Source organism: Pteropus medius, unplaced genomic scaffold (assembly GCF_902729225.1).
Source record: "Pteropus medius unplaced genomic scaffold, Ma_sr-lr_union100, whole genome shotgun sequence".
NCBI classification, from domain to species: domain Eukaryota; kingdom Metazoa; phylum Chordata; class Mammalia; order Chiroptera; family Pteropodidae; genus Pteropus; species Pteropus medius.
The window spans coordinates 16,750,352-16,778,018 of NW_024345601.1; the positions used below are offsets into that span (position 1 = coordinate 16,750,352).

Genomic DNA, 27,667 nt, shown 5'->3' on the forward strand with positions numbered 1-27,667 from the left:
AAATCAATTTATTGTTCCATTATCCCATGGTTTATGTATTTTTATTATTAGTGAGACATTAAGTAAATAGATTGATTTTCAGCTTTTTACCTTACCTATTTTCATGTACAAAAAATGACTAGTAGAAGAAGAAAAGATGCGGAGTGTCTAATCTTTAGATTTAGTGTCTTTTATTTGTGTATGACTCTACTGTTCACCAGATTTTTAAAAATCATTTTAACATAAAAATATTCATTTTTAACATTAATTCCATTTGATCTTTACAATAATATGAAGAGGCTCCGAAAGCTTAAAAAATTTTGACAAAGTGCCACCTTAAATGCTGGAACTTGGATGAGAGCCTGGGTCTTTTGTGCCTGAGTTAGTCTAGTTTTCCCTGATCTGAACTAGAGCCCCACACCTAAAACAGTTATCCCTCCAGTAATCGGGATTAATTGCATTCACTGAGGTTTGAAACTTTTCCCTTTTTTCCAATCATCAAGAAAGACTTTTCTTATCAAAGTTACTAATTTCAGTAGAAAAGTTCTCTTAAAAATAATTGGTTCATTTCACCGAGAACTTTCTGGTTTCTATGTTATGGTTGCTTCTTTAAAAAAAACAGAGCTCCAGGATTGTCCAGAAGTTTATATATACTTGAAAAACAGCAAAAGTTGGTAATTTCCCGTCTTGTAGTAAACTGAAATCAATAAGACTTTCTTTTTCAGATATAAGATTTACCTAGAACCTTGTGTGTGATGTGATTGGGCTGATGTAGTCTTTATCTAGGTTCATTTTTTAATTTTTAGGCAGGAAGACCAACTACATCCATGGTACATTCATCCAGTGGAGACTTTTGGACATTGTTGGGAACAGTACTTTACCCATTCCTTGCCATCTGGAGACTGATTAGCAACTTCTTATTTAGTAATCCTCCTCCTGCACAGACCTCAGTGAGAGCAGCATCTTCAGAATCCTCAACCCTTGCATCTTCCAGCAATTCAGAAAAAAGGTATCTGTGTTTTTCCTGTTTGCAAAATATGTTAATAATGCCCAATACCTTATTCAGAATGAGAAATTTTGTTTTAGGTACTTCATTTTCTTTCTGTGTTAGGGAAAAACCCCAAATGTTCTGAGCATTTATTATATAATCTCTCTGGGGAAGCTCACCTACCTGTGTTTTCTCAGCCATCTTCCTAATACCTCTTCCATGGAAAGCTACTTCACCTCTTTTGGTTTTATTTATTTGTTGAATTTTCTTCATCCCATTAGAAAAGTAGATTTTCTTCAGGCCTAAATAGTAATACTTTTCTTGGTAGCCATGTTTTGTCTGACAAGATATTCCATTAATTTCTCACAATCATCTTGTGTAATTTCTTTAGAGGGATTGTGTTCTTGAGAATTTTCTCTGGGTCATTTAGAGAAGGACCAAGCTGAGAAAACTGGATAGTTATTTGGACTATCCAGTTATTTGGAGAGTTATTTAGACTAGTCCCTTAACCAAGAGGCCTTTTTTTTATTGCAGATGGTCAAGGTTAGAATGGTAATACCAGCAGACAACTCTAATCATTTTAACTCATACGTCTGTTAAGATTTTGCATTTTTTAACAATAATAGGAAGTAGTTTTCTAGAAGATGAGATTATACAATAGCACAATTTATTACATGATATACCAACTACTGTTAAACACTCTATTAGGCCATTAATAGGCATTATAGCAAATCGTCACACTAATACTATGTGATAAGGAATGAAAATCCTTTCCGTCAGTAAGGAAATCCTAGTCTTGAGTCCTAGTGACTCGTAGATTAAGATATGTGTAGATACTGTGATTGGGCTGATTTAACTTTTATCTTGATTTCTTCCTTAGCTATTAGGCAGGAAGACCAATTATATCCTTAGTACATTGTTCAAGTGAGGACAGAGGGAAATTCTTCTCTTGTGTTAGAACAGCATTCAGACTAGGCCTTATTAGTGCTGAATTTGGAAATCTTACTGAGCAATGGGTGGAAGTATTTAATCCTGAATTACTGTAATATGGGATAGCTTGCTGTGTGGGTTTTTAAAACTTTTTTCAAATAAGAGAAGAGGACTTGGGTTTGGGCAAAGGATGGGATGACTATATTTCTGAGAGGGCAAAACTTTGTGTTCCACTATTAGTTTTCCTTTTTTTCCTTTTCGCTCTCTCTGTCCCCCTCTAGAGTTGAAGAATATATTAGCTTAAATTTAACCCCTGTTTCCTTCCTATTTTGGATTGAAATCCCGTTCTTAATTGTATAAGTAATTAAAGATTATAAAAGGATTAAAAATTGCTGATTGACCATTTCTGTCAATTAGGCTATGAATGGAGCTTTGGATAGCTTCTAGGGTGCTATGTAAAGCATAAATTGTTTTAGTAGCTATGTCAGCTTGCATAACTAATAAAGGAAAGATTAGTTGGCAGATAATTCTACTTCTAAAGCTTACTAAGTCATCAAGAAATATATGGAAGAGATTCAAGATGACGTAGAAGATAAAGGCTCTACACGCCTCCTCTAGCTACTACACTAAAATTATAACAAAACTACAGAGCAACCAGTACGTGGAATTGCCAGAGGTCTGGCTGAATAGAAGCCCTACAACTAGGTCACCTCAAATAACAGATCACCTCGAAATGGTAAATGCGGTAGAGATGCCAAACAGCTCAGTCCCACAAGTGGAGTGGCGATTGAGTATTGAGAGGGCTGTCTTGGCTGCAGAGCCCCCTCCCCCACCTGAGGAGTGAGGGGTCCTGGCTGATGTACACTGGGCTCCCACCCCAGGGTTCCATTGCCAAGAAAAGTCCCCCCAACCTCTGGCTGTGAAAACCAACAGAGGTTGTGACTGAGTGAAATGGAGGGCTGCAGGAAACAGAGACCTTCCACTTGTCCTTACTCGCTGACAGACTCACTGGCTCTGAGCTCCAGTGCTGGAGCAACTGCTTGAGGGGCGCCAGGGACATACAGGGAGGCGCTGAGCTGTTGGGTTTCAGGGTGAGGGCTGAAGGGGCAGTTTGCTCCTGGACAGAGGTATAGGCAGAAGCTTTGTTCCTTTGTTGAGCCCTCTCCCTTCCCAGCCACACAGGTACCACCAACCTGGATAACACAAGTCGCTCTGCCCAGGGGATTCTCTGAGACTCCACCTCTCCCAACTTATGGGCCCATCCAAGCCACTTGCAGTAATTTTATTCCATACAAACGGGCCGTCTTGGCTCCTGCTGCGAACTTTCATAAAATCTCTCAAAGGCTCACAAAACCCAAAGAAGCAGCATCTGGCCTCGGTGTGTTCTGTACCTCTTGCTGAGCAGCCCCAAACCCTGCACTAGTGGCAGCCAGCCTTGGTTTCGAACTTGACCCCTTGAGGCACCTATAAGCCTAGCATGGGTGGCAGCCATATGTAGATTGCTTGGTGACACTTAACAGGTGGCCCTGGAGGTACACAGGCTGTGGCTGAACTTGGCCTGCAGCTGGACCCCTCTCAGGTTTGTGCCAAGGGGCCCACACACATATATTGCATACAGCCACTCTGCTAAGGCTGAGAGACTTAGGAGTTGTACCTAATACATAGAAACAGACACAGGGAGACAGCCAAAATGGGGAGACAATCATGTCCCACTTGAAAGAACAAAACAAAGCTTCAGAAAAATTCACCAAAATGGAGACAAGGAATATACCAGATGCAGAGTTCAAAACACTGGTTATAAAGCTACTTAAGGAACTTAGGGGAAGAGTAGGCGAACTCAGAACTTTAACAAAGAGATAACAAAAACGGAGATGGAAATTATGAAAAGGAACCAGTCAGAAATGAAGAATACAGTGTCTGAGGTGAAGAGTATATTAGAAAGAATCAACAGAGTGGAGGAAACGGAGGATCAAATCATCAATATAGAGGATGCGGTAGCAGAGGACACCCAATCAGAATGGCATCAACAAAAAAAAATGAAGATAATAGAAGGAGCCTATGGGATGACATCAGATGTAACAGAAGGAGAAAGCAATAAGTTGAAAACCTATTTGAAGATATAATGATGGAAAATTTCCCTAACCTGGGGAAGGAAATAGACATACAACCCAAAAAGATGAGAGTCCACAAAAAGATGAACCCAAAGAGGCCCACACCACGACACATCATAATTAAAATGCCAAAAGTTTAATACAAAGAGAAAATCTTAAAAGCAGCAAGAGAAAAGCAGTTACCTACAAAGGAGCTCCCATGAGACTGTCAGCTGATTTCTCAAAAGAAATCTTTCAGGATAGAAGGGCTTGTCCCAAATTAGTCAAAGTGATGAAAACCCAGGATCTACAACCAAGATTACTTTATCTAGCAAAGCTATCATTTAGAGTCAAAGAACAGATGAAGAGCTTTTCAGACAAGAAAAAGCTAAAGGAGTTCATCATCACCAAGCCAGTATTACAGGAAATGTTGGAGGGACTTCTTTAAGAAGAAGAAAAAATATGTAGCAAATATATGAATAAAGAATGGCAATAAGTACAATTAATACCATAAGTATTAGTAAGTTCTTCAAATGAAAAAAAGTTAAGTGCTCCAACCAAAAGATAGGGTGGCTGAATGGATAAGAAAACAAGACTTTTACATATGCTTCCCACAAGAGACTCACTTCAAATTAAAAGACACTTAGACTAAAAGTAAGGGGATGGGAAAAGAAATTGTGTGATGGACCTAGAGGAAGATAAATGCCATATGATTGCATGTATATGTGGAATCTAAAGAACAAAACAGAAACCAACTCATAGATACAGAGAATGTTTTGAGGGTTACCAAATCAAAGGGGGGTTGAGGGGATCGGTGAAAAGGGGTAGGGGATTAAGAAGTACAAATTGATAATTACACATAGTCATGGAGATAGAAAGTATAGCATAAGGAATATGGCCAATAATATTAGAGGGGTACTAGATTTATTGGAGTGATCACTTTGTGAGTTATATAGATATCTACTTACTATGTTGTATATCTGAAACTAATATAGTGTTGTATGCCAACTATAACTAAAAAATTATTTAAAAAATGGAAGTGGAAAATAATGATTTGGCTGGTTTGGCTTGGAGAAAAGGTGAAGTTAAACTGCTAAAAACATATGAAGTCTAGTACTGCAATAGTAGATATAGTTATCTTCTGTAACTTAAAGTATTGTTTTCTATACTAATGGAATTCTAAGGGAAACAGTTTTGTGTTATTGCTGTTTTCATTTTATGTTATCTTGTCTTTTCTCCCTCTTTTATTGTATCAGGGAACCAGTCAGAAAAAGAGTGCTGGAGAAACGGGGAGAAGACTTTAAAAAGGAGGGGAAGATATATAGATTGAGGACTCAAGATGATGGTGAAGATGAAAATAACACTTGGAATGGGAATTCTACTCAACAGATGTAGTGTGACAAGTACAGTATGTGCAATAATCATTGTTTCTCTTATGATTTAATTCAACTAAAATTCTGCTGGAGAGGTGGAACTGCTTTATTTTTTCCAACTGATCTATAAAGTGTCTCTTTATTCCCGCTTAGTGGGTTAAAGTTGTTTTAACTCAGACAAGTCAAGAGATAAAATAACTAGCTGCTAGGTCCTTGCATATGGTAACCAGCTACTAGAAGCCTAAAAGAATCAAAAGGTCTTCCATGGCCTCCTTTCATAAGCTTTCTTATTCAGTATTTCATATACCCATTAGTCCTGTGCTCTCAGATGATATGCTTTGTTTAAACTATTTTGCTCCAGAACTCTTTAAAGCCCACACAAAATAACATATGTCACTGAGTAATTTGACTCTGAGTCAGAGCATTTTAACTAGCCAATCAGATGGTAATTTGTTTTTTTTTCTTTTTGCTCATCAGCTGCAAGCAAAATCTTGTAGTTTTTAATCTTAAACACTGAATAAAAAATCTTTTCCAAAAATTGTAATGACCTTATTTTTGCTTTAAGTTTTGTTATCCTCGCATCTTTTTGTTGCACAGGGCTCTGTTGAGGTCATATGTCTGGTTTTTAACCCTTGGTATTGCCCTGGAGCTATCAGGAAAGTAGCTGACCACCTTACTTTAAATATCACTGAAGGAAGAAATTTTTTGACACACATCGATGCTATGTTACTATCTCTCCTAAGTCAGCAAGGCATCGCTTTGCATAATGTTCTTGTCTTTGTTCTCATCAAATGTAAAACAATGCTAATCTACAACTAGTCCCCTAACCTTTATAAATTTTTGCTCTCCTACTTCAAAGACCTAAAGTACTTGTGTAGGACAAGATGTATGGAAAAAGATATGCCTTTTGCTCATTTGGTTACTCTTAAGAACTTTAAAGAGATTCTTAATCTCAGTTGGTACTTTACCATATGTTTTTGGGGGTGGAGTCCACTTAACTAATAATGTTTGAAAAAGGGAATAAACTTGACAGTTCCTCTTTTAACCTTCTGCTTTTAGATTGAGACATATCACTTGAGTGAACATGTAGAAAGGACCCTGACTTTATATTTTGTAATGGGAGGAAGAAATTTTCTCAGCAAACTTTTTTCACCTATGAAATAACAATGATTTTTTAAAATGGTAGTAGTCATTGTTGGCAAGGAAACAGGCTCTGCTGGTGGTTGGAGTGAAAACTGGTATATAACCTTTTTGAAAAACATGAGAAACAAATATTTCATACTCTTTGATCCAACAATTTTTTCTAAGGAACGATCATAAATGCAGACAAAATTTAGGCATAAATATATTCATTAAGTGGTATTTATTTTACCTAAGAACTAGAAACCAACTAAATGCCTTGTGCAGAAATGATTAACTTTCGATGTGGAGAAATGGTACAATATTAATTCAACAATTATATGTTATATGTTGGGGAGAAAAATCAGGATACAGAGCTATTGGTGTACAGTATGCTCTTAGCTTTGTAACCACACTTTATATATAGATACTACTATGTATTAACATAATGTAAAGAAAAAAGAAAACATACCGAACATCGAGTGGTTATATGTGATTTTAGTTCTCTTTTTTGAACTCATATATATATATTCTCTCAATTTTTTGCAATGATCATATTACTTCAGTAATTTAAAAAGTGTGCTTGAAAAAGAAAAATCCAGCATCCCATTTAAGTTAGTTTTGTCATCTTTAAAAATATAGCAATACATGATATAAAAACAAAAAACTCAAATGGGTGTGACCCTACTAATAACTATTAGAAACATATTCGCAAAAACTTGGAGTACCTTAGGTGAGTTTGCCTTGAAAAAAATCAAATGTAGATCTTAGAGAAACATATACAAAGGAATGGTTCACAATCTTTGAGTAGGAGGATCTCTCAATTTTATATTTAAAAAAGTATACATGGTAAAGAAAAATTCAAAACAGTATGGAAGGCTAAAAAATAAAAACCTCATCTTTGCATCTTATCCCCAGTTCTATTCCCCAGAAGTAACCTCTTAACAGTTTCTTTTGTAATCTTCAGAAAATTTTAATGCTTAATAAACAAATATGTAATCTTTATATTTTAAATAAATGGGATCATATTACATATACTACTATGAATCTTGCTCTTTTACTTATATGGTTTTGAAGAACTTTCCCTATCAGTACATAGCTACCTCATCTTATTAGTGCCTGTGTAGCCTTTTATTTGATAAACGTACCTCTAATTTATTATCCGTTCTCTGGTGGCATTCATTACTTATAATTTTTTTTTTTTTTTGCTTGTTTTTGTTTTTCTGTTACAAACATTGCTACAGTGAACATCTTTGTGAAGGTATATTAGCTGTGAAAATATACCTGTAGGATATGTTTGTATAACTTTCTGAGTCAAAGTTAGATTATAAAAGATGCTGCCAAATTGCCTTCTCTGAAGGCTCTATGAATTCATACCCCCATCAGTTGTGTATGAGAGTGTTAATTTCCGCACATCCTTGCCATCTTTGTATTATGTTTTTTCATCTTTTTCAACATGATAGTTTAAAAATTGCATTTTTTTATGCATTATATTGATTCCAAATGAAATTGAGCATCTTTTAATATTAGTGGTCATTTTGATTTGTCTGAGAACTGCCTGTTTGTATTCTTCGCCAGTTTTTATTTTGTGTTTTCCATCTTTTTCTTACAGATTTATAAGAATTTCATGTATATTAAGAAAACTAGCCCCTTGTCTAGCATTTGCTGTAAATATTTTCTCCCTTTTTATCTTTTGATGAGTATGTTGATGGTAACTTTTTGCCACAATATTTATGTGGTCATATTTATCAGTGTTTTTCTTTATGGCTTCTGGGTCTTTGTTTATAAATACCTTTCCCACTTCAAAAATTAATTTAGAAAAATTTATCCTATCCTAGTATACTCATGGTTTCATTTTATTACATTTAAATCTGGTATCACAGGAAGCGATCTAGCTCCCATCCCCATGTCTGTGAGTGACATCCTCAAAAGCTAGCCTGTTGGCCCAGCACCATTTATGGAATAATCCATTTTTCCACTGTTTTGGCATGCCACCTTTTTCATGTACTTTATTCTCATATGTAGTTGTTCTATGTCTAGGTTCTCTTTTCCTTTGTTGATCTTTTTCTCTTCTCTGCTACCAAACTACTTTTTATAACTAATTTTATAATGTTTTAATATTCTTTTTTTCCCTCAGATTTATCTTGCTCTTCTTAGAAGTTTATTTAATGTGAAACTTTATATTATTTCATCCATGCCCCCCCAAAAAAGTTATGTTAAATTTTGAGATTAATTTATGTGTAATTGACAGCTTATAATACTCTTTTTATCCAAGAAGTATCTTCAGTATCATTTTTAGAACCACCCTCACCCCCATCTGACAAACTTTTCCTAGGTATTGATGGAGAAAAATGTACGCACACCACAGGTCTTGACTTTTGGATTGGGGTCCACAGCAGTGGAACATTTTCATAGGAATTTTCTATAGATAGAACAATTCAAATAAGGAATGCTTATGAGAAACAAAATTTCAAGCATAATCACCCTTTGAAAACCAATTGAAAACTACTTTTTCCTTTCCTAAGTGGTTTTACTTTTTTGTTGTTTCTTATTGTTTTCAATTACAGTTGACATACAATAGTATATTAGATTCAGGTGTACAACATAATGATTAGACATTTATGTAACTTACGAAGTGAGTACCTCAATAAATGTAGTACCCATCTGACACCATACATAGTTATTCAGGGAATACAGACTGTATTCCCTCTATTGTACTTTACATCTCCATGACTATTTTTATAAATGCCAATTTGTACTTCTTAATCCCTTCACCTTATTTACTCATTCCCCTATCTGGTAACCATCAGTTTGTTCTCTGTAACAATGAGTTTGTTTTTGTTTTGTTTGTTCACTTTGTTTTTTATATTCCACATATAAGTGAAATCATATGGTATTTGTCTTTCTCTGTCTGACTTATTTTACTTAGCATAACACCCTCTAGGTCCATCCATGTTGTCACCAATGGCAAGATTTCATCTTTTTTATGGTTGAATAATATTCCATTGTCTATATGTGCCACATATTCTTTGTCCATTCATCTGTCTGTGGATACTTAGGTTACTTTTGTATCTTGAATATTGCAAATAATGTTGCAGTGAACATGGGGGTGCATATATCTTTTTGAATTAGTGTTTTGAATTTCTTCAGATAAATACCCCCAAAATGAGATTGCTGGGTGATATGGTAGTTCTTAATTTTTAATTTTTTGAGGACCCTCCATACTATTTTCTGTAGTTGCTGCACCAGTTTACAATCCCAACATTGTAACAAGGGTTTTGTTTTCTCCACCTCCTAGCCAACACTTGTTTGTTGATTTATCGATCATAGCCATTCTGACAGATGTGAGGTGATATCTCATTGTAATTTAATTTGCATTTCCCTGCTGATTAGTGGTCTTGAGCATCTTTTCATAATGTCTATTAGCTATCTGTATATCTTCTTTGGAGAAATGCCTATTCAGGTCCTCCGCTCATTTGTTAATTGCATTGTTTATTATATTGGTATTGAGTGGTACGAGTTCTTTATATATTTTGAATATTAACCCCTTATTAGATATATCATTGGCAGATATCTTCTCCCATTCAGTAGTTTGTCTTTTTTTTTGTTTATGGTTTCCTTCACATTGCAAAAACTCATTAGTGTGATGTAGTTCCATTTTTTCTTTTCCCTTGCCCAAGGAAACATACCAAAAAACATATTGCTAAGAGCTATATCAAAGAAATTATTGCCTATGTTTTATTCTAGGAGTTTTATGGTTTGGGGCCTTACATTTAAGTCTTTCTTGTTTTTGTTGTTATTATTTAATTTATGGTGACATTGTTTAATGAAATCCAGTAACTTTCAGCTGTACATTTTAACAGGCATATCTATATATTTACATTGTGTGTTTACCTCCCATACTTAGATTTCTTTCTGTCACCACATATTTGACCCCTTTTACCCCATTTACTTTCCCCCTCCCCACTACTCATCTGGTAACCACTAGTCTGTAGTCCATGTCCATTTGTCTTGTTCATTTGTTGCTTTTAGGTTTATATCCCACAAATAAGTGATATGTGATTTTCAACTTTTTCTGTCTGGCTTATTTTGTTTAGCATGATTATCTCGAGGTCCATCCATATTATCCCAAATGGCAGTATTTCATCTCTTCTTATGGCTATTATTCGCTTGTATATATGCACCACAGCTTCTTTATCCAGTCCTCTATCATAGGACACTTCGGTTGCTTCCATGTCCTCGCCACCGTGAAAAATGCTGCTATGAACATCGCTGTGCAGATATCTTTTCGGATACGGGTTTTCAAGCCTTTGGGGTAAATACCCAGTAGAGGGATTGCTGGATCATATGGTAGATCAATTCTTAGTTTTTTGAGGAACCTCCATACTGTTTTCCATAGTGGCTATACCATCTCGCAGTCCCACCAGCAGTGTATGAGGGGTCCTTTTTCTCCACATCCTCTCCAACATTTGTTATTACTTGTCCTGTTGGTTATAACTATTCTAACAGGTGTGAGATGGTATCTCATTGTGGTTTTGATTTGCATTTCTCTAATAGTTAGCGATGCTGAGTATCTTTTCAAATATTTGTTGGCCATTTGTATGTCCTCTAGGGAGAATTGTCTGTTCAGGTCCTCTGCCCTCTTATATTTGTTGAGGCTATCTCTGTGTCCCAGTATATGGTTGTTTCTTGAGAATGTTCCTTGTGCACTGGAGAAGAATGTATAAGCAGCTGCTTTGGGATGGAACGCTCTGTAAATGTCAATTATGTCCAGTTAGTCTAATGTGTCATTTAAGGATGTTATTTCCTTATTGATTTTCTGTTTGGATGATCTGTCTATATCTGACAGTGGGGTATTTAGGTCCCCTACTACAATAGTATTTTGGTCTGTTTCTCCCGTTTTGTTAGTAATTGCTTTACATATTTCAGGGCTCCCTGATTGGGAGCATAGATTTTAATAAGTGATATGTCTTCTTGGTGCATGATTCCCTTTGTCATTCTGAGGTGTCCCTCTGAATCTTCCTTTACCTTTTTTATTTTGAAGTCTGTTTCATCTGATATTAGTACCGCTACTCCTACTTTTCTCTGATTGCCATTTGTTTGAAATATTTTTCACCCTTTCACTTTGAGTCTATATTTGTCTTTGGAACTGAGAAGTGTCTTCTGGAGGCAGCAAATGGTTGGGTTTTGTTTTTTGATCTATTCTGCAACTCTATGCCTTTTTATTGGTGAGTTCTGTCCATTTACATTTAGGGTAATTATTGAAATATGTAGTCTTATAGCCATTTTATCTTTTGCTTTCTGGTAGCTCAGTGTTTCCATTGCTTCCTTGTCGTGCTTTTGTTTTCCTTATTTTGGTTGGCTTTTGTGGGTTTTCCCTCTGGTCCTTCTTGTTTTATGTTATATACTTCAGTTTGGAATCTTAGCTCATGGTTACCATTACGAATATGTAAGGGATAGTTATATATGTATACAGTCGTCCCTTTTCTTCTGCGCATGTCTTATCTCCATTCCCCTTTGCGTATTTGGATCTTTGAATCCTCCCCTTTTCAGTCATTGTTGTCTCAATTTGTCCCTATGTATGCTGAACGTTCATTGCTATCTTGCTATAGCAATTCTCTTATTGTTTAAGCTTATAATGCCCTGTTCTTAGTAAGGGTTGCACTCCTCTGCTTCTATCTGCCTGCTAGTCGCCTTTCTCCTAGTTATGTATTTTTTTTTGTCATTTTGTTTTAGATGAGTTGACCCCTTTCAGTATTTCCTATAATGCAGGCCTTGTAATGGAGAATTCCCTCAGTTTTTGTATCTTATTTTTCCTTCATATCTAAAGGAGAGCTTTGCTGGATACATTATTCTTGACCGGTTGTTCCTTTCATTTAATAGTTTGAATATTTGATTCCATTCCTTTCTGGCTTGTAAGGTTTGTGCTGAGAAGTTTGACGATAATCTAATGAGTTTTCCTTTATAGGTTACTTTCTTCTTTTCCCTGGCTGCCCTGAGAATTCTGTCTTTGTTATTCATTTTTGATAATTTTAATACAGTGTGTCTTGGAGAGGGCCTTTTTGGGTTAAGATAATTGGGTGTTCTATTGACTTCTTGAATTCCATGCTCCAGCTCATTCCTCAGATTTGGGAAATTCTCATCAACTATTTGTCTGAAAATGCTTTCTAATCCCTGCTCCTTTTCCTCCCCTTTGAGAATGCACATTATTCTTACATTTCTTTTCCTGATGGTATTAGCTAGTTCTTGTATCTCTTTCATTATTTTTCATTCTTTGGTTTTTCTTCTTCTTTCTGATTTATGTCTAGATGTCTGTCTTCGATATCACTGATCCTTTCCTCTATTTGGCCAACTCTATATACCAAGCTTGCTATTTCATTTTTCATCTTTCAGTTTGTTCTTCATCTTCAGAAGTTCTGTTTGGTTCCTTTTGAGGGTTTCAATCTCCTTGCTAAAGAACTCATTCTGTTCATCTAGTTATTTTTTCAGTTCCTGAAATTGATATGAGTTGTTTTGGATCTCACTGCGTTTTTTCAGAAGTACCATGTTGAATTCTCTGTCATTTAATTTGCATATTTCTATGTCTTTAAGCTTATTTTCTGGAGATTTTTCTCTTTCTTTCTGAGATGCCTTGTCACCTTGGTCGTTCATGGCATTTAATGGACTATTTCTCCACCTGGGCACGAATGAAAGTGTGTTCTACTTCCCGCCCCCTCCTCCCCAGAAAGAAGGTTTATTATATAAAGATCTCTCTTTAGCCTGTTGCAAAGAGGGCATTTTTCTTTTGGTTTCCAGTAGGTGGTGTCTAAGCCTCTTGGATCCCTGCTTTATATAGTCTTAATAATGCCTTTTTTTTCTCCTTATATTCAATCATGCTCGCTACCCTCAGTCTCAGTCCCTGTCAGTGTCGGCTACAGTTTTGGTAGCATTTGCTCAGATTCCCCTGGGGCTCCGCAGAGTTCGATCTCAAAGTGTATGGGGTAGGGGCACTCTGGGTGGAGGATGGGGGCTGTGTCTGCCGCTCAGCCTTCTTTTTTTGCAATGGCAGCCGGTAATAATCAACTGTTGTTTTTCTGCCATCCCAGCTTCTCTGCCATTCCCACTTCTCTAATTTCTGCCCTGATGATTAGGCACTGCCTCTGGCTGCGTAGAGCTCACAGCTCTCCGAGGCAGGGCTGTTCAAGGAACTCACCACACCTTCTCCCCTTTCTCTCCTCCTACTGGGAGCTCTGGCTTCGAGAGGCAGCTTCTTTGTTTCTCACAGTCTACCGCCCGACTCCCGACTCCCGACTCCCAGGGTTTTGACCTGTGGTAGCTCTTATGTGCAGATCCCATGCTCAGACGTGCTGGTGTGCAGTTTGCGTGTGTTTTGTTGATTTTTAGATGTTCAGCTTATTGTTTCAAGGGGAGAGATCTGGGGACGTCTTTCACTCTGCCATGTTTCTTTACATTTAAGTCTTTAATCTGTTTTGAGTTTATTCTTGTATATGGTGTAAGAAAGTGGTCTAGATTCATATACATATATATTTTGCATATATATGTCCAGTTTTCCCAGCACCATTTATTGAAGAGACTCTACCTAATTTGTATACTCTCGCCTCCTTTGTCATAGCTTAATTGACTGTATAGGCATGGGTTTATTTCTGAGCTCTCTATTCTCTTCCATTAATCTGTGTGTCTGTTTTTATGCTAGCACCATGCTGTTTTGATTAGTATAGTCTTGTAGTATAGTTTGATATTGGGTAGAGTGATACCTCCAACTTATTCCTACTTTCTCAAGACTGCTTTGGCTCTTTGGGGTTTTTTTGTGGTTCCATATAAATTTTCAGATTATTTGTTCTAATTCCATGATAACTGCCATTGGTATTTTAATAAGGATTGCATTGAATCTGTAGATTAGGTAGTGTAGACATTTTAACATTTAACAATGTTAATTCTTCCTATCCACAAATATGGTGTAGGCTTACATTTATTTGTATTTTCTTCAGTTTCTTTCTTCAGGGTCATAGTTTTCCAAGTACAGGTCTTATATTTTGTTGCTTAAATTTATTCCTGAATTTTTTATTCTTTTTGATACAGTTATAAATGGGATTTTTAAAAATTTCTTTCTGATAGTTCATTATTGGTGTATAAAAATGTAGCCAATTTCTGAATATTAATTTTGTATCCTGCTTTACAGAATTCATTTCTCAGTTCTAATAGTTTGTTGGTATAATCTTCAGGGTTCCCTCTATATAGTATCATGTCATCTGCAAATAATGAGTTTTACTTCTTCCTTTTTAATCTGGATGACTTTTCTTTCCTTTTTCTTGTCTTACTGCTTCAACTTCCAACACTGTGTTGGATAAAAGTGGTGAAAGTGGATATCCTTGTCTTGTTCCTGTTCTTAAAGGAAAAGCTTTTAGCTTTTCACCATTGAGTATGATGTTAACTGTGGGTCTGTTATATGTGGCCTTTTTTATGTTGAGCTATGTTCCCGTTATCTCTACTTTGCTGAGAATTTTTATCATAAATGGATGTTGGATTTTGTCAAATGCTTTTTCTGCATCTGTTGTTATCATGATTTTTAGCATTCATTTTGTTTAAGTGGTGTATCATGTTAATTGTTTTGCAGATATCGAACCAACCTTGTATCTCAGGAATGAATTCCACTTGATCATGGTATATAATCTTTTTAATGTATTGCTGAATTTGGTTTGCTAATATCGTGTTAGGATTTTTGCATTTATGGTCTATAATTTTTTTGGAGTGTCTTTGGTTTTGGTATCAGGGTAATACTGGCCTTGTAAAAAGAGTTCAGGAGCCTCCCCTCCTCTTCAGTTTTTTAGAATTGTTTGAGGTTAGGTGTTAATTCTTCGAATGCTTGGTAAAATTTGCCTCTGAAGTCATCTGGTCCAGGACTTTTGTTTGTTCAGAGTTTTTTGATTACTGATTCGATTTCATTAGTGGCTATTGGTCTGTTTAGATTTTTTGTTTCTTCCTGATTCAGCTCTCTAGAACATTGTATGTTTATAGGAATCATCTGTTTCTTCCAGGCTGTCCAATTTGTTGGCATATAATTGTTCTTAGTAGATTTTACAATCTTTTGTATCTCTGTGGTGGCAATTGTTACTTCTCTTTTATTTCTGATTTTGCTTGTTTAGTCTGTGTGTGTGCGTGTGTGTCTCTCTCTTTCTCTCTCTCTCTTTTTGTTCCGATGAGTCTTGCTAAAGGTTTATCTTTTTAAAGAACCAGCTCTTGGTTTCATTGATCTATTCTGTTGTTTTTCAGATTCTATTTCATTTACTTCCATTCTGATCATTATTATTATTTCCTTCCTTTTACTCAGTTTGGACTGTGTTTGTTCTTTTTCTTCTGCTTTTAGGTGTAAGATTAGAGTGTTTATGTCTAATTTTTCTTGTTTCTTGAGGTAGGCCTATATTGCTATGAATTTCCCTTCGATAACTGCTTTGACTGTGTCTTAGATTTTGGAGCCATTGTGTTTTCATTTTCATTTGTCTCAAGGTATCTTTTGATTTCTTCCTTGATCTCTTTGTTCACCTATTTATTGTTTAGTGCATGTTATTTAGCCTCCATGTGTTTGTGTTTTTCAGCTTTCTTTTTATCATTGTGACTGGAGAAGATACTTGATATTATTTCATTCTTAAATTTATTGAGGCTCGTTTTGTGGCCTAATGTGTTATATCCTGGAAAATGTTCTTTGTGTGCTTGAAAAGAATGTATATTCTGCTTCTTTGGGGTGAAATGTTCTAAAAATGTTAAATCCATCTGTTCTAATGTATCATTTAAAGCCGCTGTTTCCTTTTTTTTTTTTTTTTTCCTTTCTGGATGATTTATTTATCCATCGATGTCAATGGGGTATTAAAGTCCTCTACTATTATATTAGTATCTATCTTTCCCTTTATGTCTGTCAATATTTGCTTTATATATTTAAGTGTTCCTATGTTGTGTTTAGATGTTTACAAGAGTTATATCATCTTTTTGGATTGATCCTTTTGTCATTATGAAATGCTGTTCCTTATCTCTTGTTACAGCCTTTGTTTTAAAGTCTATTTTGTCTAATATATATATTGCTACCCCATCTTTTTTCTATTTCCATTTGCATGAAATCTTTTTCCTTCTCTTTACTTTTTTACTTATTGTGTGTGTCTTTCGATCCTACGTTGGTTCTTTGTAGGCAGCATATGTAGTACAGGTCTTTTTTTTTCCTTTTATCCGTACAGCTACATTATGTCTTTTGATTGGAGCATTTAGTTGATTTATGTTTATAGCAGTTATTAATAGCTATACAGTTATTGTCATTTTATTGTTTTCTGGTTATTTTGTAGTTCTTTGTTCCTTATTCTCTTACTCTTGGTTTGTATGTTGATGACTTTCTATAATTTTGTGTTTGGAATCTTTTTACATTCTTATCTCAGATTTTTGGTTTTTGGTTACCATGTGCTTCATATAAACAAAGCTCTGTTTATAACAGTCTATTTTAAGTTGATGGTCACTTAAGTCTCAGTGCATTTTAAAATCACAATTTTTACTCACCTCCTTGTTCTTTGTATGTGTATGTATAGTCCTTAACTTATTGTAATTACGCATGATCTCCTACTTTTGATTTTTAACCTTGTACTAGCTTTATAGTTGGTTGGTCCACTGCTTTTACTAAGTGTTTATCTTTGTCCGTGAGAATTTCTTTCTTTCTTGTCTTACTCATATTTTTGATCTTCTTAAAGAAGTCTCTTTAACATTTCTTGTAATACTAGTTTGTGGTGTTAGCTTTTTCTTGTCTGGGACACTCTTTCTCCTTTGTTTCTAAATTAAAGCCTTATTGGGTAGTATGGTCTTGGTTGTAGGTCTTTTCATCACTTTGAATATTTTATGCCAGTCCCTTCTAGCCTGCAAAATTTCTGTTGAGAAAGTATCTGCACACTTCCACAAGAGCCCCTTGCAGAGTTTACTAATGCTCACATGAATTCCTGATACTGGGGCAAGATGCAGATATTTCTTTTAATCAGGGACTTGAAATCCTTCAAGATTAAAGTAGTCTCTAACAGTGCAGAAGGCCTTTAGGAAGAAGTCTGGCATAGGTAGGATGTAAGATCCTAAGTTTTGTGGGCAACAAAGGTATACAGAGAGACTAGGCTTATTTCACAGAACTGGAGAAGGTGGTAACATGGCTTAGAATGAAGAAATAGGTCTCAATTCCTGTTGGCTTGCTTGTGTTTTCCCTTGCTTGGAGTGCTTACAGTACTTGTATGACAGTAATGCCACACCACAGACACCAGAAAGCACAAGAGAAAAGAGTGTGTACAAAGCTGCCTGGGCTTGTGTTGAACCTAGTGTTAGTCCCAGGAACTGAACTTTCTCCTCTCTCACAGGGCTGATGGTGGGTCCAGCATCTAGGAGAGGACAACAAAAAGAGGTTTACACACTAGCACAGATGTAATTATTGGATTAATGTTAACTTGTATTAAGCCCAAGCTAGATGGAGAAGTTATACAGGTACCCAGAGTGAGTGCATTGCTGAGGTGCGCATCCCTTTTACTGAGTTATGAGCCTCTGAATGAAGTTAAGTAGTACTATTTTTTAAACATCTTTATCAGCATTTAGAGTATAATCTAAACTGGATAGCTGTCTCATACATTTGTAACTTATACTTTTTCAGTCACTCAACAAATATTGGGCATCTTATGTTATGCCAGGCACTGTGTTTTCAGCCCATTATTTTACTCAGCCCATTTTTCACCAAAACCCACTTAACGCAGATTTTAAAAATTCTTGCTTCAATTCAGAACTCAGTTCTAGAAATGTGTAAAGACGTGCAGAAGAAAACATAATTTTTTTCTAGAAGCGTCTACTTTTAAATTAAAATTATAAAACTGAACATATGGTAAAACCTCATGCCACTCAAAAAGTATTTTGCATAATAAAAATCCTTCATCTTTTCTCTACTGCTTGACTCTCTGTAATCATCTCCTAAATATTTGCTTTTAAATTAAGCACTTACTAGTTTATTTCGTGGTAAGATAATCATAATATAATTTTTACCACCTTAACCATTTTAAGTGTATAGTTCAGTGGTGTTAAATACAGTTAGCCATCCATCCTCATAATTCTTCATCTTAGAAAACTGAAACTCTATACCCCTTAAACAATAACTCTATACCCATGAAACAATAACTTTATTTTTCCCTCCTCCCGGCCCCTGGCAACCACTAATATTTTCTTCTGTAACAATTCTTTTTGATTAAGCAAAGAAGGGTAACTTTGGTCTTAGATTTCATTGTTAATTTCAGTAAACATGGGGATCATTACAATGTACAAAATCCAAAGACATTTTAAAGATTCTGAAAATAAATTGCTACATGCCAAGAAAACATCCAGGACACATGAAAATTTGATCCTTGCATCAACCCAGAACACTTGCCTAATTTCTTGCCTAAGTTCACATACCAAGTTAGTGGTTGGGCTGAGACAAGACTCTAGACCCACTATTCCCAGACCAGGGCCTAGTTTCTAGATGTAACATTAACCTTAAGTCAGTTCCTTTTCTCTATCCTAAGAACATTGGAGAAAAATAAATACTGGTTGAATGAATGAAGGGGTGGAGAGGCAGAGAAGAGGGTGATAAACTAGAAGAAAATAGACTGAAAAAGGACCCTTGCACACTTTACCCTCTGGCTTCAGTCTCTCTCAGAGCCAAACCTCACCTTCTGACTGGAGACAGGGGTGTGGCCCTGTGGCAGGGTCAGGGAAGCCATTGCACTTGGTGATAGAGGCATACACCTTGGCTGATGCTCTGGGAATCCTTCGCAGAGATGGGTCGGTGTAGTTCACAGAATGTAGACCAAACCTCTCTGCAAAGCCTGTAGCCCATTCAAAGTTGTCCATCAAACTCCAAACTGTGTATCCTCGAAGATCCACGTTATCCCGAACAGCTGTCCAAACACAGAGAGGCCTTGCATGAGATTTCCTTGTCTCATAAGACAAGCTTTCCACCAGGCCTATTGAGGCTGTGCTTGCTCACAGCTCTTCCACAGTCACCACTTGCAGGTCAGGGTGAGCTTTTTTTTTTTTTTTTAATAAAAGCTCTTTGAGAAAGCTGCCCATTTTTTGCAGACTGTTTGTTAGAGGGGTCCTTTGGATTGAGCTGCAGAGCATTTTTCTAAAAAGGCTCAGCCCTGAATGGGAGTCAGGAACATGGGTAGTGTTCTTTATGAAAATAAATGGCCCTTGGAAAAGATTTTAGCCGGAATAGGATTTTCTAATTGTTTGTTTTCACAGCTGCATTGCTCACTCTCTTACTCGGTTTTACTGTTTCCTTGTCATAGTCCCACCCGAAGTCCTGCTGAGCTGAGAATATCAAGCTTTTGCTTGGGGAACAAAAGACCCTACAGACAACTCCCATTCCTCTTGGCACTTGCCCAAACTGCCCTCAGGTGCTGCTGTTCAGGGACAGGAACTCGGGTCTAGCTGTGTCAGGCAACTGGGTTTGCTTGCCGAGCTTAAATCTAGGAAGTAAAAAAACTCAAGAGTGCAGCCCCCAAAAAAGGCTTAAGCACAGCAAGAGCAAGGAGCCTCATCTTTTTCATTATGGGGGTTCGTGGATGTAGTCTACTCTAACTGCAGATATTAGATGCTGTTCCAACAGTGAAAGGTACATGTGGAGGAAGGGATGGGCCTGTCATACCTTTGAGTGCCTCGTTGATGTAACTGCGGAGGTAGTAGATTCTTGCAGTGTCATTGAGGTCTGTTTCTCCCCGTAGGGACAGTCCATTCTCTGTTACATAAATTGGAGGATTGTTGTACTCTTCCTTTAACCAGTTCAGGATCCTCCTGAAGCCAAAAGGTGTTACCTTCAGCCAGGAGGAGCCAGAGTCTGGCCAAGAGCGATCTGCGATGGAGGCAACTCCCCTATCAGTTCAAACACAAGATTAGGTCCTGTAAATTCCTAGAGGCCCTTTGCAATAAAGACAAAACAATTTATACTGAGAAAAGCCTTAGGTTTTATCTAGACTTGAGAGTCATAACTAAACCTAGAATGGTCAAATTACCTCAGATTCTCTTTTCATAAGTTCTAGTTGCCCTATTCAATGCTGGTGTAACTTAAGCTCTCTCTTCTAGCTTTCCACCTCACCTGTACAGTGGAAGGGTCTTACTCATGGGCCTACCCCTCCGTGGGCTCTTTGTTAACACCACACATCATGGTAGATGCGAAAGGGCCCTAGGCTTCCCTCGCCAGTCTCCTATGGGATGTGAGTGCTATGTCTTCAGAGAATGGGCTCTCCTGAGTCACGTTGGTCAGTGCCACAGGCACCAACCCATTTGTATGATGACGGAGCAGTAGGCTGGGACTTGCTTCAAGTGCCAAGACCCTGCCTTTCTCTCTAGTTATGGACGAGTTGCGGGCAACAGGTTGTGCCAAAGGAGCGCCTGCTGGGGTAGGCATAGAAGCTCAGATATCTCGAGTCATACGTTTCAAGTTAAGACCAGTTATTTAGATACGTCTTACATCCAAATTCTTCCAAAAAAGAAAACATTGAATTTTATCAGTAACTGGATTTATCTCGCTCAGCTGAACTGAATGGGGTATTTCATAAGCTTGAGATCATTGAGTAGACAGTCCCAGGACCAGTGAGGCAGCAAGAGTTGAGTGGGTGATTGGAGACTAGCAAGGGTCTTCTGAGCTCTCCTTTGTTAAGCCTGACTTTTGGTGGTTTCAGGATGTAGTCGGGGTGTAGGTGTTGTTTTCAAAGAAAGGATCTGCACAGATTCACACTACTGAGGTAGAAAGAAACAATTATCTACTTATGTATAAATATATACTATGTAAACTATGTAAGTATATATATGAGTGGTAGTTTACCCGTCCACACATAACATACTTCTGAAATGACACACAAAAGAATTTCCTATTGCTGTTTCTGCCATGAACATCTATTTGTATAATCCAGAATAGTTTGTTTACCCTGACAAGGAGAAAAAAAAGCCGCCTTGTTATTTTAACTGAAATACATCTGATAAGTGAAACAAATTTGACAAAAACAAGAGAAGAAAAAGATTTTTCTTGAAAACATTATTTAAAAACTCCAAGCATGTCTGTCCAAATAGGAAGCATCTTGGAAATCCTCACCTGTATTACTGTCAGACTAATAGGTGTTTGATTAGGTATCTCAGGATATGGGACTCATCTTATAACCCCAGGATGCGTGGCATCAAGAGGTGGTTTTCTGAGGCCATGAAGGCCTCTAAGTAAAGAGTGAGCACAAGCAACTTACTTTTTCCAAAGATTGTTCTGGGCAGGCCCTGTTGGCCGTCTTACCTGTCTGCATCAAAGGAAGAGATCGAAGAGTCATAGTCGAGGTTGTAGGCCAGGACAGTGGTATAGTGATTGAACCCAAAAAAGTCATAGGTTCCATTGATCCTCCTCTTCTCACTCTCCGTGAACTCCGGGAGCCTGTGTGGAAGGAGCCATTAAGGGCATGGGACTTCTGGAAGAGTCATGCTTTGGGAAGAAGACGTCCTGGCACAGGATCCGGGGAGTGCTGTAAACTACCTGGTGGTGACTAGGGGGCAGATGGCCAGGAGCCGCTGCTGAAAGTGCCCAAGGCTCCTCCTACCAGACCTTAAACCTCACTTCCCCCTGTTGTTTTGAGCCCCTCACTCTTCCTGTTGGCAAAATGAAACCTCCCTTCAGGGCCACACACACATGGGCACACATACTATTTTTTTTTATTTCCTTCAACAATTAACATAGGCACCTTCTGATACCATCTATGATAGATTTTGAAATAAAAAAGGTCTGTGATGCATACCTTGAGACTCGTTCTTTGTAAGGTTGGCTATCTTTTACAATTTGTATTTCCATAATCTGCCTTTTATAAATCACCCGTTTTATTGTCGTTTGTTTAGGCTTGCCTCTTCAAAGTCTATCCTTATCAATAGGAGAAATATTTTTACAAATTAAATTTATTGGACTTTAGGGATTTGAATTTCTCTGCTCACATGATTTTGCTATACTCTTTTTAAATAAAATATTTAGAGAGCATTTTTCATGTACTGTAAGTGAGACTTTCCTGTAAAATTTGATTAACAAACACTTGCATGCAGCACTTTCAGGTTCCCTTCTGATAGGGAGACCCTGGTGCTGCTTGTTCAAGGTTGCCTGGAGATCGTCCTGTTTAGCCATTGGACACCTTCATCTTGACCTTTCTGCTACCCTTAATGGGGCGATCAAAACCTTCCCTTTCTGAGGTTTCTGAAGCTCGCTGGGAGAACACCAAAGCCCAGTCTTCTCACACCCCTCACTCTTACTCAGGAGCCAGCAATGGCTCCTCGGGGCCCATGGCATCAAGGCTGAGCCCCTCTGCCTGGCCTCCGGGCCCTCTACGATGTGGCCTTGGCCACCCCCCACTGCTGCCAGGCCAATCCTGTGTTGTCTCCTCCCATCCCCCACCCCCGTCAGCTGCACATGCCCCACTCATTCCTCTCTCTAGGCTGATGCTCACATCCTGCCCCTTGAATGGAACGCCGTCTGCTCTCCCAAACACTATCATTGTCAAAGCCCAGCTCAGCTGACGTCCTGCCTTGTGAAGTCTCCTGGGTCCACCCAGCCTGCCCTGAGCTCGTCTTGAGGTTTCTTTGCATGAAGAAATTGGGAAATAGAACTCCCTGGAGTGATGTGGATTAGTCTTCCCAGCTGATGTGTTGGCAACTTGAGGAGCCAGACTGGGAAGCTTCTTACATGGACCCCCCCAAGCTGGGCCCTGACCTGACCTTGGCACAAAGTAGGAACTTAGCAAAGTTGTGTTGATAGACTGGAGTGCTCACTTGCTTGTTAGAGACCAGAGTTGGCTGAGACCTTCTAGGCACAGCCTGCTCAGCAGGACTTGCCCTAACCAGGCTGTGATGTGTGTTGTAAGGGTGGGGACTGGATTATTTAATCCCCATAGCTGGGCTATCTGGAAGAGTTTGAAAGACTCAAAGGCTATGCTAGGAATTCATGCTTTTTGAGCTGTGGTATATGAGCTTCCTTGGAGCTTGTGGGTATATTCCCATAAGACCAGGTCACTCTGTCCTCTTCCATACACCACTCCTCTAATCCCAGCTGGGTGCCTCAAACCAAGGGTGGGCCCTAGAATCAAACAGCCTATTTTCATATCCCAACTCCATGTAATAGCTGGGTGATCATGCTCTAATCTTTGTGCCTCGTCTTTCAATAGGAATAGAAGTACCAATAGAAGATACATAAATGCCAATTGTTGATGTTGCTATTACTTCCTTGACTGGGAGAGGGGTAGACCAGGAAGTAGGACTGCTTTGTGCAAACCATCGCCACCTACTGGCCAAATGACGAAAAGCATATGCCTGGCCATCACCCATTGCTATTAAATTCACTCATAAGGCAACGGAATAGGAAAGAATGAGCTGGGGAATTTGTCCTTGGAGTGAGGTTGTGGATTGATAAGAAGTGAGTGCCCTTGAGATAGATTTCCTGGCTGTTCTGAAGAATAAAAACAATAGCAACTGCCTTTTGTTAAGCACACAGCAATGCCAGGTCCTGGGCTAAGAGCTTCGGATACACGATCATGCTTAATCTTCCTGGGAAGCAAGGAAGCTCAGAGATACAATAACTTGTTTCACATGCACCTCTCTGACCCCAACAGCCATGCTCTCACCACTGTGCTGTCCACCGAGGAAACTCAGTTTGGTACTGCAGACCACATTTCCTCCTGACTCTCTTGGCTGAGTGTGTGGCCACCCAGACCTACCGAGACTTGCTGAGGCCTGCAGCCAAGCTCCTGTCACGGATCCGTGTCTTCATCACCTCGTTGTAATCTCCATTCTTGAAAATAGGGTGGGCAAACCAGCCTCCCATAAACTGCAAGTGGAGTTTGGGGAACAGTCAGGCTTAGCAAGATCAGGTGGGCCCACCAGAAGACTCCCTGCTTGGGAGTCACTAACCTTGGACCACCCTGCGCCCCCGCCCGCCACATTCTCCCATTCCCCAATCTTAAACTCTCGTCTCCCCTGTAGCTGTTTGCTTGCTGCACCTTGAGTCCCCAAGGTCTGTTCACTGCATTTGATTTGCTTAGCTGTAGTCTCACTGAGGCCGGCGTGAGGAAAGATGAACCGAATCAAGCACTGGCCTAGGACTCAGTCAACACCGTCCTTAGCAGGGCCCTGAGGAAGAGGGACACAAGACTACAAGCCTCTAGCTGCAGTTCCCCCTCTTAACCATGGAGCAAGTCCTTCCCCATCATCTTGCCTAAGGATCACCCAGAACTTTCCACAGAGGGCTGAGCTGTAAGGCTGTTCCAGTGGCCTAGGCAAAGGATGATATTTTGGGGCCTTGGATTTGCAGCCCTAAAGTGCGAATGTTTCTATTTTCTTGAATGAGGTCTAGGCCACCCTTATGCTTAGAGAAGATACATGGCACCCAAATGCTGTGATGCTGGGGTCCCGAGAGGCTTCTGTCTTCACTTCCTCCTCTTACCTGCTAGCTAATGCCCAAAGTGTGAGGTGAGGACAGCCTTCCATTCTTGGTCAGAGATGAGGCTTGAAACACATACTCTGATAAAAGAGGCTTCCATGTGTTCTGAGGTAACATATTGGACCCCTCTATAGAAGCTGATTTTACTAAAAGATGTGCATGTCATAGTCCTGGGCTGCAGTTTCACAGGACACCAGCAAGTGACTCAGTCTAATGAGACTGCAGCCTAACATTTCCTGAGGTTTGGGGTTTTGATTTCAGAAAATGTATCATTCCTCTAATTTGATATGTTCTGTGAGTCTGAAATGAAGGATGCATTCGTTTTGTTCCAAAACTTTTCCCTCAGCTGGCTAGCAAACAGGAAAATTAAGCTTTTATCTGCAGTTATTAATTTGACCACTTTTTCAAGTTTTCTTGTGAAGAATTTGGCAAACCAACGCCCTTGGTGTCCCCTCAGAAGGCCACAGTCTGCAGGCCCCTCCACAAAACCAAAGTGGGGACCAATCTGGAGAGACCCTCGCTTTCTTTCCTGACGCTCAAACATGTTCAAAGGCGCCCTCTCACCCCTTCAGAGACATTCACGGGAGCCAGGGAGAAACTGCCACGATGAGGGCCATTCTCTCTCTCCACTTGTCAGGGCCCAGACTAAAATAGGGGTGGGTCATGTTGTTGGCACCTACTTACTAGTATCTCTATTTCCTAGGAGAAAAAAATTTATAACTAAAAGACGCATGTCCTTATGTTAAACTCATGGAATTAGAAAATTAGGGGCACTAATGAGTTTCACAGAATCTAGTTTCCAATTTAAAGAATTCTTAGGCTGAGGAAATGAGATTAGAGGATGACACCTAGAGGTGAAGTGTGACACTGCAGCCCAGCTTTATTAGCTAACAGTCAAACCAGAGATTTAAGAGATGGAATTTTTGTTAGCTTCAAGCCAGTGTTACACCCAGTGTAATTACTTGTAACTACATGTACAAGTAATTATTTAAGACTTAAAAGAACTCAACCACAAAGAACTTTCATCACAACAAACCTATGAGGTAGGTAGATGATTTCTACTTCGCAGATGAGAAAACTAAGGTTCAAAAAGTTAGGCGATTTTCTCAGGTTCACAGACTCAGATAATAGCAAAAGAGAACCTAGATCCTAAATCTTTGTTTTGCAATCTAATGCTGTTTCTATTAGATCATGACAGGAGGGGAAAACAGACAAAAGTAAAAACTGCCCAGAGGGAAAACAGACCTGAACATATCTCCTGGCTGCCTCCACATCCTCCTGGTTGGAGGGGTTTCTGGGCTCAGCCCAGTCGCTACTGATGGTGATGGAAATCATGCCACCTTGACTGGCGCGGTACACGTCATTGTACAGATGCCAGGCCTCAGCATGGGCCTTTATTAGGTTGTGGCCCACAATGTAGGGGGCAGTGCCAGGCCTGGAGGAGATTCCTGGAAACATACACATGGATGAGAATGAAAAATGAATGTGGCCAAGAGTGTCGCTCTGCCTATCAATGTCCACTATGTGGGAGGAAGAATGCAGATTTTGGTGTTATGAAGAATGGAATTTAAATCCTGGCTCCAGTAAGAATACTAGCAAGTCGCGCAACTTTGGGCAAACAATTCAGCCTTTCAGTTTCTTCCTCTGCAAAATGAGCAATTGAGAGTTTTCGTCAGAAGGAAATGAAATGGTACATGGAAACACCGAGCAGCACTAATCTGCAAAGAGAAGGCACTTGATAAATGTTGGTTTCTGTACCCCTCTCCCAAGGAGGGGCTCACATGTCTCAGGCGAAGTACCCAGAAGAGTGTGTACCCCAGGAGTTAACATCCTGGCACTCTCTGGGAACTCACTGTGAAAGTTATGTTGGAGAATATAACTGATGGAAGCAGCTGACAGAGATTCCTTGTGAGCTAAATGTTATGAGGCCACCTCTCATATGTGGAAGGATTGGTAAACCAAAGTGTCAACCAAAGACCAATGAGAGATACATCTGGTAATACTTCCAAGCACATTACTCAGTAGCTCTTTCCGGCTTTTATGGGTCATGAGGAATGTGAACACAATTTTACTCTTAAGCTCAGAACTAGAGAAAAGAAAAATTGGGTGGTTCTGAAGGGGCAGGGACAGGACACAATCCCTTAATCAAATCTTTTAGGGAAATGTATGCTTTGAATGAAAAGATTTTTGTGTCTTAGAAAAGAAATAAATTGTATATAATGTATTTGCATATCACCCCAGCAGGGCCCAGGACACGTCTCCGTAATCAAGGACACTAACATGTCTGCAGCAGAACTTACGAATATTTACACTAAGTGAGATAAAGACTATTGGTTTAAGTCAGAGTGAGCTCAGGTCAGCCAAATCGATTATCCAAAACTTTGGGATTTTGGAGTTGCAAAAAACAGACCGTGACCTGTGCGGCCTGATGAATGGTCCTTTCCCTCATCAATCAGTCCACATCCCTCAGGGAGCTTCCCATCTGATGCAGGTCAGGGGCACAGAGCAAAGAAATGAAGCCCTTGGAGGCACTGACATGTGAAGTTCATGTTTAGCAAAAGTGGTGTCAGAGGGGAGACTGTGCTGCCTGTCAGATAGCCTCGAGCAAGAGGCAAGGAATCTGAGGCCATTCCTTAGGGTTTCCTGGGCCTCCTCCTCCAATGCCACCTGGATTTCATGTCTTACAGGTGATAAGAATGCCACA

At 38.8% G+C, this 27,667-nt stretch overlaps 2 protein-coding genes across 2 annotated transcripts in view; one reads left to right on the forward strand and one right to left on the reverse strand.

Annotated features, from left to right (window-relative positions):
• UBXN4 (UBX domain protein 4) overlaps nucleotides 1–7,519 on the forward strand; it is a 32,574-nt gene extending 25,055 nt beyond the window's left edge. The window contains exons 12-13 of the mRNA XM_039874560.1: nucleotides 786–988; nucleotides 5,244–7,519. Of these exons, the coding sequence (XP_039730494.1) occupies nucleotides 786–988; nucleotides 5,244–5,382 (342 nt within the window). The 3' untranslated portion in view covers nucleotides 5,383–7,519. The remainder of the gene's footprint in view (nucleotides 1–785; nucleotides 989–5,243) is intronic.
• Nucleotides 7,520–17,458: 9,939 nt separating this feature from the next.
• LCT (lactase) overlaps nucleotides 17,459–27,667 on the reverse strand; it is a 41,868-nt gene continuing 31,659 nt past the window's right edge. Inside the window, exons 12-17 of the mRNA XM_039874561.1 lie at nucleotides 26,209–26,411; nucleotides 24,242–24,351; nucleotides 21,793–21,927; nucleotides 20,161–20,384; nucleotides 19,181–19,408; nucleotides 17,459–17,869 (exon numbers count right to left, since the gene is read on the reverse strand). Of these exons, the coding sequence (XP_039730495.1) occupies nucleotides 17,649–17,869; nucleotides 19,181–19,408; nucleotides 20,161–20,384; nucleotides 21,793–21,927; nucleotides 24,242–24,351; nucleotides 26,209–26,411 (1,121 nt within the window). The 3' untranslated portion in view covers nucleotides 17,459–17,648. The remainder of the gene's footprint in view (nucleotides 17,870–19,180; nucleotides 19,409–20,160; nucleotides 20,385–21,792; nucleotides 21,928–24,241; nucleotides 24,352–26,208; nucleotides 26,412–27,667) is intronic.